The 14,790-nt window shown below is 50.8% G+C and overlaps 6 protein-coding genes across 6 annotated transcripts; 4 read left to right on the forward strand and 2 right to left on the reverse strand.

Moving 5' to 3' along the window:
• Positions 1-85: 85 nt before the first annotated feature.
• Positions 86-2,011, forward strand: CC1G_10712 (glycerol dehydrogenase; the record flags this gene model as incomplete). The annotated part of the gene is made up of 10 exons (XM_001832078.2): positions 86-205; positions 367-454; positions 564-633; positions 710-800; positions 872-1,015; positions 1,170-1,261; positions 1,418-1,601; positions 1,662-1,809; positions 1,885-1,904; positions 1,971-2,011. Exons 1-10 carry the CDS (start codon positions 145-147, stop codon positions 2,009-2,011), a joined length of 939 nt encoding a protein of 312 aa, XP_001832130.2. The 5' UTR covers positions 86-144.
• Positions 2,012-3,806: 1,795 nt separating this feature from the next.
• CC1G_10713 (myo-inositol oxygenase) lies at positions 3,807-5,096 on the forward strand (the record flags this gene model as incomplete). Its single annotated transcript, XM_001832079.2, has 6 exons — positions 3,807-3,976; positions 4,035-4,160; positions 4,216-4,340; positions 4,401-4,553; positions 4,617-4,778; positions 4,830-5,096. The coding sequence occupies exons 1-6, from the start codon at positions 3,904-3,906 to the stop codon at positions 5,094-5,096; spliced, it is 906 nt and encodes a 301-aa protein (XP_001832131.1). The 5' UTR covers positions 3,807-3,903.
• A 741-nt stretch (positions 5,097-5,837) lies between these two features.
• Positions 5,838-7,500, forward strand: CC1G_10714 (hypothetical protein; the record flags this gene model as incomplete). The annotated part of the gene is made up of 8 exons (XM_001832080.1): positions 5,838-5,923; positions 6,046-6,080; positions 6,245-6,326; positions 6,390-6,469; positions 6,538-6,616; positions 6,726-6,863; positions 6,924-7,015; positions 7,295-7,500. 8 exons carry the CDS (start codon positions 5,838-5,840, stop codon positions 7,498-7,500), a joined length of 798 nt encoding a protein of 265 aa, XP_001832132.1.
• An 87-nt stretch (positions 7,501-7,587) lies between these two features.
• Positions 7,588-8,998, reverse strand: CC1G_15141 (hypothetical protein; the record flags this gene model as incomplete). The annotated part of the gene is made up of 2 exons (XM_002910456.1): positions 7,588-8,535; positions 8,839-8,998. The coding sequence occupies 2 exons, from the start codon at positions 8,996-8,998 to the stop codon at positions 7,883-7,885; spliced, it is 813 nt and encodes a 270-aa protein (XP_002910502.1). The 3' UTR covers positions 7,588-7,882.
• A 545-nt stretch (positions 8,999-9,543) lies between these two features.
• CC1G_15142 (hypothetical protein) lies at positions 9,544-10,205 on the reverse strand (the record flags this gene model as incomplete). The annotated part of the gene is made up of 4 exons (XM_002910457.1): positions 9,544-9,559; positions 9,613-9,704; positions 9,769-9,928; positions 9,982-10,205. The coding sequence occupies 4 exons, from the start codon at positions 10,203-10,205 to the stop codon at positions 9,544-9,546; spliced, it is 492 nt and encodes a 163-aa protein (XP_002910503.1).
• Positions 10,206-11,156: 951 nt separating this feature from the next.
• On the forward strand, positions 11,157-14,138 carry CC1G_10716 (hypothetical protein; the record flags this gene model as incomplete). Its single annotated transcript, XM_001832082.1, has 11 exons — positions 11,157-11,336; positions 11,391-11,616; positions 11,751-11,995; positions 12,046-12,248; positions 12,300-12,444; positions 12,504-12,659; positions 12,713-12,812; positions 12,866-13,131; positions 13,201-13,493; positions 13,606-13,675; positions 13,770-14,138. 11 exons carry the CDS (start codon positions 11,157-11,159, stop codon positions 14,136-14,138), a joined length of 2,253 nt encoding a protein of 750 aa, XP_001832134.1.
• Positions 14,139-14,790: the final 652 nt, after the last annotated feature.

Raw genomic sequence — 14,790 nt, forward strand, 5'->3', positions numbered from 1 at the left:
TCGAAGCCCTTCGAAAGCTGACAAGCTTATTTGCAGCCTGAGAACCCCTAAAGCTAGAATGCAGCAAGCTCACCTCAGGGTTTATCGATAACCACCACCACAACGACCCTCTGAACCCATTCTTTTCTTTATCCCACCACAACCATGGCCGCCGATCTCAAGATCAAACTGAACGACGGCCGTGAAATACCAGCCATCGGTCTAGGTGCGTGTACCGTGTTCGATGATAGTTTCTCAGCGTCCAAGGGTCGCCCAAAGCGCTGAACCCATATATCTTTCTTTACACACCCACGACCTCCGAGTGCGACCCAAACTAATAACACCCTTTACGTTGTCGTTTTCGCGTCGTCTCGCGTGACGCTATAGGGACTTGGCAATCACAGCCTGGTGAAGTCGAGAATGCCGTCGCCCACGCCATCAAAGAGGCGGGATACCGTCACATTGACTGTGCTTGGTGAGAAACCCGCAGAGGTTGCCCTTGTTCTCGATGGATACATCGATATTGACCGCTGGTGTTCACTCTTTCTGGGCGGTGTCGGGGCGACCCTTGATGGTGCTAACAGGGTCTATGGAAACGAGAAGGAAGTGGGAGATGGTATCAAGGCCTCTGGTGTTCCTAGAGATCAACTTTGGGTAGGTTGCGCTGCTCGGGTCCCTTCTGGACTATGACTAGAACTTGGGACGAATCAAACTAACCCGTTTGTGAAAGATCACCGGTAAAGTCTGGTGCACCTACCACACTCGAGTCGAAGAGTCCCTAAATGAGACTCTGGAGAAACTGGGAACTGACTACCTCGACTGTACGCCCCGCTTCGAGAGCATTCTCATGAATAGCTCTGGCCGGCTGTTTGGCTGATTCGACTGGTTCTAGTATTCCTTATCCACTGGCCTGTTCCCTTGAACCCTAAAGGCAATCACCCCGCTTTCCCTACCCTGCCCGACGGCAAGCGGGACGTGGATCACTCCTGGAAACTCTCCGATACGTGGAAACAGATGGAGGCTCTGCAGAAGGCTGGTGAGTCCTCGTCCACTTGCTATCTACCGCAACCGACTCCGAAGGCACATTCCGGATCCCACGTCTGCCATGGATATGCCGCTCGAAAGGAACACGCCCCCAAGGAGTGTTTTTAAAACCAGTCACTGAAATGGCTATTGTGCCTTCTTTTTAGGGAAGGTTAAATCAATTGGAGTGTCTAACTTTTCGGAGGCAAAGCTCGCAGAGATACTTCCGTCAGCGGAGGTTATTCCTGCCGTTAACCAGGTGAGTAGAATTAGGCAATTGGACTATCGTTATCACTATTTTGTGCGATTTCTCTCATTTCTTTGGAGAACGAAATGATGTTTTGGGGGTTTTGGAGAACAGGTCGTGGTGGGAGGACGTACGGTCACTGATTCGGACATGACTCTTTTCACACAGCTCGAACTTCATCCGTACAACCCACAGCACGAGTTGGTTGCTTTCCTTAAATCGAAAGGAATAGTCGCACAAGCCTATTCCCCGCTTGGGTCAGCTGGCTCCCCGCTCCTCCAGGACGAGACCGTGGTTCGTATCGCGGAGAAACATGGGTTGCAACCCGCGTTCGTGCTCCTTGGATATTTGCGTAAGCGCTCGCTGGCTCTGGAGCATTAGAAGCCTGTTCTGACTCGCCCGTTCAATTCAGTTTCGAAGGGAATTCCCGTCGTCCCCAAGTCCGTAACTCCTGCACGAATCTCGGCCAACATCGAAGGAGCGGCTGCTGCCTTCAAGAAGTTGGAGCAGGCTGACATCGCTGAACTTGATAAGCTCGCCGCCGAGGGCAAGCAACGAAGGTGAGTATTCATAAACGATGGTGTAAACATGCTGCTCTAACTGTTGATGTCTACTCGTCGACGCTCTTCTTGCAGATTCATCACACCCCCATGGCGTAAGTTGACTGCAATCGCGCCCTCTTTTGTGTAGAACGTACATTGATCATGTTTGCTTCCCATAGCTGTTGACCTTGGGTTCAAGGATTGGAAAAACCCTGTTTAAATTTGGCGAAGCGGGGACCTGGAGAACGGTATCTTTTCAAACGAGATGGAAATGTTTATGGATTAGAATGGAATGGCTGAGTCCGGAATAGTGGAGTTGATGCTGTTAACTGAAACCAGTATGTACGTTTTAAGAGTCCGCTGTTTATCCTGAATACTGTGACTCCCTTACTCCGAATCAAACGTTGACTGGCTGAAGTGGTTAAATTGGGAATCGGGGCCTCGCAGACTGCCTGTAAGCTTTCGTACCCTAGGTTAGACAGCTGACTTGAACCCAGGGTGAACATACCAGGGAATTACTTATGTATGAAAGGCAAACGGTGCTCCAAGAAGGAGTCATCGTGAACTTCATTCCCGCGACCCGCGGAAATCGCAACCATTATGCAAGGTGAACGCCTCCAGGCGGTGTATAGTACACTCGAGGGTATTGGACGTATTTTCGATTTGCGACTCGGAGCGCTCAGACCCCCAAAATCTTGAAGGCACACGGGGATTAGGAAGTCAATGGGAAACTCGTCACTTTTCGTAACTGACTGTGTTATCCTACAGCTGTTTGCATAATTCTTTGCGCGAGCGAATTTTCAGAAACCAATTGATGGCGGGTTGGAAAGCTCCGCATGACAGCAAAAGTCCCGCTCGAGGCTCAGTTCTGAGCATCACCCAGGCATTGTCGCGAGCTTATCGCCTCGTCAATGTGCCCTTACCACTTCTGGTTATGTTTCCAATCATCTGCACCAACTAATCGTCTCTTTCACCCGCCAAAAATCGCAGAAACAGCTGTGTATTCGACCGGCGATGAGGTAAAACGGAGTTCTCCGAGGTGCCATCAACGCCATCAAAGCGATTCTACAAAACTGCTCGCGCAAAGAATTATGCAAACAGCTGTAATCCAATACTCTCGATCTTCACTTGGGAGCCTCGCCATGCGTTTAAGTATCGACGAAGGGGTTCTTATAGGGTCCAGAACATCGTATCGTTGGAGAGGCAAGAAGATGGGCGGTTTACATCATTTCAATACGAGGGATGATACGAGCTTTGAGAATGTAAGCGCCGACAGGGATTCGAAATCTTCGGTACTTGTTCGGGGTCGTTGAAAGTTGACAGCAGTGGAGGCACTGTCGGGAAGGTCGTAAGGTTGACTGTATGGGTTTTGCTTTTGTTCATGACGGCATAACGTCGTTATCACTCTCTATTAACCAATAAATACCCCATCACAGATAATCAGGCTTAGAGAAGAGTAATCGGATAGCCAAATGAACATGTCCACTAATCTAAGCTCTCGATCGAACATGTTTCAGCCTCGTTGCAGTCCATTTGGAGGAACGACTAGGCCTTGCAGCAAAAGGGAAGGTAAAGTCAAGCTGCTATTAATACCCAACCCTTATCCAGTAACACATGATGCGAGCAAAGCGAGAGTACTCTTGGGATTTTTGGGATGGAAAGACCAAGAAATCGAGATTGGATCTGCAAAGGCGGATCGCGACCTTGGCCACGCGAGGTATCCGGATTAGGTAGTACACGTAGCAACCCAATGAGGTACGACCAAATCGAGACGCTGGCCGTCGCGTCCCCGTGTCGGCAGATCTGACCTGACGATGGCAAGTGATTTCGCTGTAATTCGCTGAAACCTAGGAAATTGCCAGTGGAGACTGTACTTTTCTTCATCAACTTCGCAATAGATCCCGTCTATACCGATTGGGGAATGTTAAATCTTCCTGTGCAGGCCGTTCCAAAATCCTTAAAATCCGCGTCTCTCTCTTGGGTTCCGTCTCACCACCACATCCCATCCAGTCCCCCTCAACTGCTCCTGTCTGTAGACAGCCTGCTTTCTTTCTTCTTGGGACTTATATTACCTACCTAATCTTTCATTCTCCTCTTCCTACTCCTATCATCATGTCCACCGTGCAGTACACTCCCCGGATACCTGCCCACGAGCTCGAAGAGACTAGCGACGCCATCGACGAAGGTAAGACCCACTCCCCACTCTGCGATTGTCGCGTACAGCGTCTAACGAATTGGTACAGTCAACGTCCTGCGGGGCAGGCTCTGGAACGAGGAGTCTGAGTTTGACAAATCAAAAGACAAAACGCAGTTCCGACAGTACGAATCCGCCTGTGACCGTGTCAAGGCTTTCTACAAGGAACAACACGGTATGTCCACTGTCTATCGCCACCCGCCACCCTGTCTGACACATCCCGTTTCTAGAAAAACAGACAGTCGAGTTCAATATCCGCGCTCGAGTCAATTTCAAGACCAAGTCGCGAGGCCGTATGGGCGTGTGGGAGGCCATTGAGCTACTGAACACGCTCGTTGATGAATCCGACCCTGATGTGCGCACATCCCTTTTGGGAATATACGCAATGTTTATGACTGACTGACATCATTTGTAGACCAGCGTATCCCAAATCGAGCATCTCCTCCAAACCGCTGAGGCCATTCGCCGTGATGGAAAGCCAGAATGGATGCAAGTGGCGGGGCTTGTCCATGATCTCGGGAAACTGCTGCTCATCTTCGGCTCGGAGGGCCAGTGGGACGTCGTTGGTGTACGTACAAGTCGCGTCTTTGTGACGGATTGAGCTGATAGTTCTATTCGTTCGCCTCCACAGGATACCTTTGTCGTCGGCTGCAAGTTCTCCGATAAAATTATCTATCATGAGACTTTCGCTGGAAACCCCGATTCGTACGACGAGGTTTACTCGACGGAGTACGGTATCTATAAACCAAACTGCGGTCTGGACAACGTCATGCTCTCCTGGGGTCACGATGAGGTTGGAGCTCTCCTTTATTTTTACCATCTCACCAGCTGACCCATTTGGCAGTATCTATACAACGTCTTCAAGGACCAGAGTTACCTCCCTCCTGAGGCATTGGCCATGATTCGTTACCACTCTTTCTACCCCTGGCACAGAGAAGGCGCTTACAAGCACTTGTGCAACGAAAAAGACGAAGAGATCCTCGCTGCCGTCAAGGCCTTCAACCCCTACGATCTCTACAGCAAAAGCGACGAACGATGCGACGTTGAGAAGCTCAAGCCCTACTACCAATCCTTAATCGCAAAATACTTCCCTCCAGAACTCGACTGGTAATCGCCTCTCGTTCGACCCGCACCTCTCTCATCTTCAAGCAACGACTAGACCCCGACTATTGTACCGCATACCGACTCAGGACTGGCTCCCCCATAATCGCTTTCTTGCTATCTATTCCCCTTCGCTTTCATCGGCTCCCCACTTTGACTCGCATTTTCCTTTTAGACCCACTGCATAGACCCTTCTGTTTTCATATTGGTTCCCATTCCATAGATGTATCTGCTATCATGACCCGACTACTTTATTCTTATACCTTAATCCCATAGCATCCTGGTTCTGTTATCTGTAGACGATAGTATATAGCTGTATCCGTATACTACCCGAATTCGATGTATCCCTTTGAACATTATCCGCCTCCCGAGCATCTTCCGCATAAATTGTCCATTCTCTTTCGACTTTCCGCATTCCATAGGGCGGAGAATTCTATTGCTTGGGTGCAGTTATCTCGTTGGGGAGCGACGTGGACGGTGCGCACCACATCCGCGTGAAGCGCTGAAGCTGAAGGGGAAATCACCAAGAAATCACGATGACACAATTCGATCATTGGATCCGCTTACATCCGCCAGGACCCAAGAACTCGAAGAGAAGGCTTCGACTTCTTGACAGCAACCGCCGAGTCATCGCGCAAGCTTTTTGAAATTAAAGGCTTTGCAAGCAACGATACCACAGATTCACCGTTACCCCAAGGTCATTTTCTGTCCTTTGTGGTTTCCTGGGGCCCAGCGCTCACCATTTTCGCAGATGACCGAAACCCGTGAAGCACCACAGAGCAGTCTGCCATACCCTCCCATCCACCGCGACAAGAAATTCGTGGTTCTTTCTGATTGGTATGTTCCAGAAATCTCATTGGACCTCCCATGGCCAGGTCTCGGTTTTTTTGGATCGCCTATCTTTGGCTCTCCCTGCGTTCAATTGTCGTTCAAGTCGGTTAACCATGTAAACCACTTAGGGATGGGACGATCACCACAATCGACTCGAATGACCGTAAGTTCCTGGTCAGACTGGGCGGTTTACAGTCGTTATCGATGGGATCTGCGTCGATCACTGTATCTTAGGGATGGACGTCATGTCTCCCCTCACTCCCCCCTCGCGCAAAGTCTCCTAATCGCGGTGTGCAGTTACTGACTGATGGCCCCGTCGGTTTGCAGTGATGACCGATAACCTTGGTTTCGGCAAGGAAAAACGTCGGGGTGGCAACCTTGAAATCCTGGCGGGTCGCTCGACCTTCCGGTATGTCAATTCCCAGGGTCATACCAAGTTCAAGCACCGTTAACGGGCTGGAAATGTTTCCAGGGATTCATTCCGGGAAATGTTGCAGAGCGTCTCTGATAACGGACACACTTTCCCCGAGTGTAAAGAGTACCAAAAGAAGCGTAGGTCGCACGAGGAATTTCCGAGCGATGTATGGGCGCTAATTGAGTTGACGCACGTTCTTCTCTAGATATCGTGCTTGATCCCGGGTTCAAAGACTTTTGTGCCTGGTGCAAAGCTAACGATGTCCCATTCATTATCGTATCGAGGTGAGTCGTCGACGCGGGAGAAGGATGATGGCACAGTGCGTCTGCATCCATGCGTCTCTCTGCTCGTATTTCCATGGAGCTAAACGACACCCACTCGTTCACTCAACAGCGGGATGGCACCTTTGATCAAGTCCACCCTCGTCCACCTTATTGGCGAGGAAGCTGCGAAGGATATCGACATTATTGCCAATGACGTGAATATCAAGCCTGACGGCAAATGGGAGATTCAGTTCAGACACCCCTCCAGGTGAGTCTCTGCCTTCTATTACGGGCCAAGCGAAGCTCAATGAGAGTTTGACTCCTAAAGCGGTTTCGGGCACGATAAGTCCCAGGCGATTCTGCCTTATCGCGACCTCCCGAACCCACCAACCTTGTTTTTCTTCGGGGATGGCGTTTCAGGTATGTGAACGGCTTCGAAATTTACACTTTTAGATATCCTCCGTAGCCGCAGGGAAATGTTCTCAGCGGTCGCGAGGATGCTTCTCACCCGTATTCATTGACTCGAACCGGCGGGATACGCCTAGGCCCTACCCTCCCAGTAACGGCTATCTCTGGTATCCACGCTCCATGCGCACCCGTCGGTTTTCGATCCCACCTTTGCTGTCCCCGAATCGCGTTCATTTACTCTTCTCCACGGTCTGCTAAAATTTCGCTGATTTCTTACGCTTGCCAACACAGATATTTCCGCTGCCCGTCATGCGGACCTCCTCTTTGTTAAGGCGAAGGCCGACGGCGAGAACGACTTGGCCGCGTATTGCCAGAGGGAGAACATCAAGCACGTCATGTTCAGTGACTTTTCTCAAGCCATCCCAGTCGTCGCCTCTGTCGTCAATGGCGAGAAGGCTGTAGACGAGGTCATCGCTGCGGCCAACACGACCGCTTGATCGCGGTAGAGGCCTTGCAGCGTTCCTTATTCTGGTACTTACCCTGCACCCGACATTTTACTAGACGCCGACAGGCCCGCGTATTAGTTGTGCTTAAATTTAGAATGACATATACATAGCAGACCTCTCCAATACTCGCGCAAGGCGGTTTGGAGGATTCAAATATAACTTGTAGGATTATAGAATACTACCTAAGTCAACCTCCACCGCGTCGCCCGCGTCCAGCTCTAGTTCACCAAGTTTAGAACATGGCCGAGAGGATCTGCCTCAGTCACAAGGAGTCCGCCCGGGCGTTCGACGTGTTGGGATAGCAGGGTGATAGTGGAGAAAACGAAGTCCAGAAAGGAAAGCCGTCGCATAAGGAAAGGAGCATCAGGGCATATCACAACTCTCCTCGCCCATTCTCGCCACCACCAAAGGCCTGAGCCAACTTCATAGTAGCACCCACAATCGCTCCACTGAACCACTGCTGACTCTGAGCCCACTTCTTCTGGCCGTGGGTGCCAAAAGGACTCCCAGCGCTCCCATACTTTTGGGCGCGCATGCCGTACGCAGCGGCCATCGCGACCCCCAAAACGATCACGGTTCCAGCGACGATAGTCTTCGTTCTCACATCGAACTTGTACCGTGGCTTGTGAAGTTTTCGTCTCTTTCGTTTCTCTTTACGAGAGCCAGTCAGGAGATGGTCACCATCTCCTTCCCCGTCCCCATCCACTCCCTCTTTGGATGCCTCAGCCTCCTCTGATCTCGGGTCATAAGGATATACGACCAGCTCGGGGTGCAGGAGCATGGCTTCAGCGGCGTCATCAGGATCTCCGATTATATCATCGCCTAGTTCGGTGTCTTCACCATCAGCTGCAACGTTCGTTCCTGGTGGACGCGGCTGTTTCCAGGTGAAGATGACGCTTTGTGGACCCATAATTTTCGCCACACCAAGTTCGGGATGATCTGGAGGGAATTCTTCGCGGAGTTGGTCTGCGCGTCTGAGAAGTTCCGACAAAGATAGTTTAGGTTTCCCTGGATGGTGAGGTTCTTCTGTGTGCGCGAGGGTCAAGGGGGCATCGGGCGGGGGAGGTGACGGTGATTTGGTTCGGGAGGGTGAGCGGCTCGTGTGGGGGAGACTGGGAACGTAAAAGTCATCTTGTGGACTAGGGTCGTCCACCAGACGACGTGTTGAGCGTGACCGTGATCGGGTTGGAGGTGAAGAGGTCTGGGAGTCTTTGGATGAGCTGCACGTTTGGAGCGCATCATTGACAAGGACGGGGTCGTTGGTTGTCTTCGGCGACGATATGGGAGCAGTAGGGCCGGACTCTGGAGTTTGCTGTGGGTCAGGCGTACCTGAGGCGTCCGTTCCGGTTCCGTCATCCCCTTGAACTTCCGGTCCTGGACTAGCTGGTTTCGGAGGCTTAACAGCAATATCTTCCGATGTCACCTGTTCCGGGTCCTCTTCTACCTCGTCTTCAATGTCCGGCAGAGAACTGAGGAGACTGTGGGCCATTCCCTCCTCTCCGTCAAGTTCAAGTTGTTTGACTTCCTCCTTCCGTGATAGAATGATCTAGCGCGCGTGGTTACACACTAATTCAAAAACACACCGCGAGACTGTGCTTACCACTGCTGTAAGATAAACAACGGCAATTGGCGGTCGACATAGCAGGTAATCGAAAACATGCTGGATCAGAGGCAGCGTTGGCATATCATGAGAGAATAACGTCAACAGGTTGGAGAGTGCGTAGAAGGGGAGCGGAGATGTCCTGTTCGCAAAGTTAGATAAATCTCATGGTTTACAAAACCAGAAGGGGCTTATCGTACCGCTCGAGGGTGGACGCATACTCTCTGTCGGCCAGCCGTAGGAGGTTTTTCGTTATTCTGATGTTGTTTGAGTTTCAAAGCGACAGCTGACGTTGTAACGTGCAAGGACCCACCTGAGAAGACCCAGGACTGGCTCTAGACTGGATCCCATCGAGTCTCTAACTCTATGAAGACTGATCTTCTCCGCGCAAGCAAAGCGCAGCTCTGGTGGCACAGTGAGGTATATGACCGTTATTATGTCATGGTATCCCTAACAAAGCATTCAACACGGTTAATTTGCGTCCGGAAAGGTGAATAGCGTACCTGGAAGTAGCCCAACTTCCGTCGTTTTCTGAACAGTTGCACGAGTAGATCGTGTAAGTTCTCTTGAAGAGTTTCACGGTCATCCTTCCGCTCTACAACAGCACCGCATGTCAGTCCAAGGGCAATTATCCATTGGAGGCACGGGTTTTCACCTACTGGATATAATACGAAGCTGCGGTCGGTGTCTAGTTTGATTTGGTGTTCGTCGGGGTGGACCTCGCACTCGGTTTCGCGGCTCGATTCTGCCTGTTCATCGTCCGTTGCAGCATCTTGGGGTTCTGGCTGCGGTAATGGTTCAACACCAAGTAAATAAGGCCTATATCAGGACTGATGAGCACGTTAGCCAGAACGTATATAATTGGAGCGCACCATATGGAAGCCCGTTTATCTCCAAAGCCACCAGGTTTGAGGCTCAGTTCTCTGAGCGTGTCCAAGTCCGTCTCACAGGCTGGTGTCGCTTCACTAGGTTTCACCGTCGTGGCCGTCGGCGTCGTAGGGTCTACCAAGTCGCTGTGGGTGTCAGGTCGTTGGCCATTGGGTTCGCCGACGTCGTTCATGGCGAGCTGATGGTCGTCGTCAGTTGAGGCGAACATGGCGCTTGCAGCGAGTTCCGCCCCACCTGTGGCTTGGCATGGTTGGGAATCACGTGGGAGGTTCTGGCGGTCCGTTTCGGGAAGTTTGAGCGCTTAACTTGAAAGTGAGGCGGGGACGTTGGATTCCTTAAAAATGTGGTAGTGGTGGGAGATAAACGTTCTCTAAGGGGATTTACTTGGTGCTACTGACTCTCTCAGCTCACGCTTCTCCAGCCCCAATTCCCAATGGTCATTTAGATTAGATCTTTACCTCGGCGATTTCCCATTCATTAGATCTTGTGCTTGTAGCCATGCAGAGAAGGCAATCCATGAATAGAATACAGGGGAGGTTGGTTGTATCGACATGTGCCATATGATATTGAACAATGTTGTATCACTGAGGGAGAGAGACGAGCAATGGACACTACTCGATCCGTGTGCGAAGGAAATGATAATTCAAGAATTGCTTTGGAGGGTGCCGTATGAATGGGCGCTCATTAAAGCTCCTCTTGACATTCGACTTAATTCTCATATTATTTAGCTCAAGCTCTATTATCGATGTAACTCCAGGGGAATTCACAGTAAATGAAGGTGTTCCACATTAATGCAACGTGTTTCCACACATGCCCTTCACTCGTTATTATTGCAGTCATCATACCATGAGAGAATTTTGCTCTTCTTCTTGGACCATCTAGTTCGACAAGCTCTTACTGCTTTCCGGGGATTTCTATGGTAGGTTTTGGTGCCCGTGCTGACTTAGTGGCTTGGGGCGAAACGCGGGTTACGCTGGGCGTGGTAATGTTATTCCCCATTAGGTGGCACCGAGCTCAACAGTGACGCGCATTGCCCGGCGGATTTGTTGCCCACAACGTCGACGTGCCCAGTGTTGGACCTGCCTCAGTGACCGCCATCTGCCTCATGAAACCTTTCTAGAGCCAGGGACACAACTTTTAGCCACCAGGATCCCCCAAAATGACGTCCAGCTCGCATGTTCTCATCCTAGGCTCGAATTCGATCCATTCACTGGTTCCGTCGAGCCTGATAACCCAAGTCGAATCTCTGCTGGACAGTCACAAGCTTGAGGATGCCTTCACAGTTGCCGACACTAGGAGGAAGAAGCTCGAGGAAAGCATCGAGGTCGATGAGGACCAGGTACGTCGCTCCCGTCTCTTCCGCACTAGGCACAGGTTAATATTGAGAATCTAGGCCGAAGAACTGCGCTATGTATTCCAACGAATTGGATTCCAATACTTCTCAGAAACAATGTTTGAAGATGCTGGAAAGCTGCTGTTTAATGGCCAGCTCGACCCGCGAGTCCTAGTCAGCTATTTTCCTCAGCTTCGAGGGAATCTGTTCTCGGACGAGGACCATGTGGACGTGTTCGCTGGGATCGCGGAGAAGATGCCCAGGGAGGCATCTGTGGACGATATCAGTACGTCGCCAACTATTTCCCATTGACCCCAACCCTTTCGCTTTCGCCTTTACTTCGCTCCCCTTTATTCTGAACTTACCATGTATCTCTTCACAACCCTGTCCGTGTACGCCTTAAACATGGGCCTGATCCAGTTATCTTCAACCTAGTCAGGAACTACTCGCCCCACCTTTCGCCGAACACACAATCTGCACCGACGACAGCGGAACTACGCAAAATCCTGCAGGAGAGGGCCCTGGAAATGTTGGAGACGTTTCTCAAGAAAGAGAGGCGGAGACGAATGGCATTAGACTTGGACAAAGATGAGGAGGTGGAACAGTTTAACAATTCTGCTTCTAGCAAAGGGAAAGAGAGGGAGCGACCCCGTTCCATCAGAGCCGTGCGTATTGTAGATCGTTTTCACAAACTGTGGTTAACCTCTCTATCCAGATCATCGACACCGTCCTTGCCAAGATCTACGCGCAGTCAGAAAAGACATCTGAACTCTATGATCTACTTTCGTCGCCCAACTCAATTGTACTTTCCGAAGTTGAGGACGTATTCCGGGAAACAGGCCAGTACAATGCATTGTGCATGCTGTATCAACTTGGTGGACCCGAAAACGACGAAAAGTTGCTTGAAGTGTGGTCGAAGTACATGCGCCGCTGCTTTCTCCGAAAACGTCGCTGACAGGCTTCTCACAGAATTGTCGACGGAGTATGGACAGATCCAGATATCCCTGACCCTCTTTTACAAATGGTGTCCCTACTCATGGACAAACGCGATAAGGCCCTAACCCACAAATGGGGTATATGGCTATTAAAGCGCGATCAAGAGGCAGCCATCCGAGTAAGTGTTCTTGAAGTGGTTTAGTTTCGCCAGTCAGTGAGTGACTGTTTTCCCTCCAGCTCCTGACTGCCCTCAGAGACACCGGCGGAAAGCGGAGAGATCGAGAGCGGACAGCCACTGGGGAAGACCTGGCCTTGTTGGAACAAATCGAGTTGGAGAGTCCTGCTGCTGCGAAACAGTACCTAGAGTACCTCGTGCTCCAGAAACGATCCCAGGTCTGTGGCTTGTTCACTTTTGAGAAATCTATCTTATGTTTTCTGCGCTACAGTCAAAGGAGCTACACAATCGACTCGCGCTTTCGTGCATCGACACCGTGCTCCAATTCCTCCGCCAGGACAATGCAATATCAAAACTATGGCGAGCTAAAGGTTAATGCCCTACCATGTCGCCCCTCTTTCATCTCACTCAACATGGAATGTAGTTTCTTCGTATACATCGACCTCCTCCAAAGCCCCTAAAGCGACACCTCTTTCTCCGACCACTACATCCGGCCCTCCCGCTTTGCCCTCCTTCTTCTCGTACTTTGAGTCCACCACACCGGAGTCTCCCTCGAAGCGAGCTCGCCTCTGTTCAGTTCTTTTTCTCTCAGGCTCGCATCTCTATGACCCCGAAATGATCAAGGCCAGAATCGTCAGTGAAAAACGAGAGAAGATCTTATCACTGGAGATGGCGCTGTTAGAGGGAAAGGTGAGCCTGCTTCCATACCCTCCCCAATCGTGGAAACCCCAATCTCATGATGATACCTTTGCATTTTAGCTTGGAAACCATAGATCAGCTCTAACGACACTGGCTTGCGAACTCAGCGATGCGGCGAGTGCTGAAGCCTACTGTACACTTCAAGGGGATGTCATTCCTCCGAAGGTGGCTATTTCGGCTGCGGAGGCTGCGGGGTTGGATCAGTGGGCTGAGGGGTTGTTCCTGGGGGGTTCAACATCCAAGTCGCAATCTGGAAAGGCGAAGCCGGCTCCTGCGTTAATACAGCGTCCAATTGATGATGCGAAAAAGAAGGAGCTGTTGAAGGTTTTGTTGGAGGTCTATATGTTGGACGAGTATGTCGTTCATTCTACTTCTGTTTTGTCCTTGCATAGACGGATGTTCCTGACTTTATCCGGCTTGACGCTTGTGGTGCCACGATACTGACTGATGAACTCTTCTTTTCAGTTCCCCGACAAGTGCTGAGCGGGCGTCCCAACTACTGAATGCCCAAGCCATGAATCTCGATGTCCTAGACGTGAGTTACCTCTCGCTTTCGCAAAAATAGTCGCGATGTTGTCGGACTTGGCTGATCCTTTTATCCGCTATTCTCCTCCACCTAAACTCTACAGGTCCTAGAACTCGTTCCTCCATCTTGGCCACTTCCGTCTCTTACACCATTCCTCGCCCGTTCCTTCCGCCGGATCACGCATCTCAAGCGGGAAGGGCAGATAGCGAAGAACATCGCTAGTGGCCAGAACTTGGAAGTGAAGGAGAGGACTTGGGAACCTGTAAGGCTCGCGGGGGCTTTGGTTGAAGAGGAGCTGGACGATGATGATGATGACGAGAGTGGAGGAGTGTTTGATGAAAAGCGCGGGTTGGGGGAGAAGGATGTTGTTGCTATCGTTTCGCATGATTCTACGACGAATGCGTTGGGGTTGAGCGAGAAGGGATCGAATGGGATAGGGAGCGGGGAGGTTGTTGCTGATGATCTTCGGTGACTGTGGTGCCAAGTTCACCGCTCGTGTTTCGATTCCCTTTTGGAATGGGGACGCCGGTTGGATATGGGATGGTTGCTATTTTTTTTCTCGCTTTATTATGATCATGATCGCTAATCTTAATCTACGGATTTTATGTGCTTGCATTAGCAGCACTCGTCAGGACTCAGATGTGTGTCGACGTCCAGTTTGCGTTGGTTTCAGGTTTGGCATCTCCGTTCCGTTCGTCATTCCGAACTCTCGCGGTGGGTGACAAACGACATGGACCGTGGAAGGACTGTTGTTGTCCGTGTGCAGAAGAACTTGCCTGTGAGCCGTTGGGAGTTGGACGCTATCATTACGGACATGTCACCGCAACTTTAAAGGAGGCTTTAGGTATCTGTTCTGTGTGCTTTTGTCGAAAAGGTCACACACGGAGGGATGAGGTACTGTGAAGTGACTGACGTGACACGACTGGGACCGCCGACCTGTTTATGGACGATATCATTGCGTGAAGTCTGGGTGTTCTCGCGAGTAGTAAGATTTAAGATACGGTGTACACCCTAATCTACTAATAGCTATGTACCTCTATTTTTGGGAGACGGAATTTGTTGGGCCTCCCCTCGTACGTACGTACGTACCTCCTGGACTCATGTCACGATCATGCTCGGAGAAA

This window comes from Coprinopsis cinerea (genome assembly GCF_000182895.1).
Source record: "Coprinopsis cinerea okayama7#130 chromosome 9 map unlocalized cont3.9, whole genome shotgun sequence".
Classification (NCBI taxonomy): Eukaryota; Fungi; Basidiomycota; class Agaricomycetes; order Agaricales; family Psathyrellaceae; genus Coprinopsis; species Coprinopsis cinerea.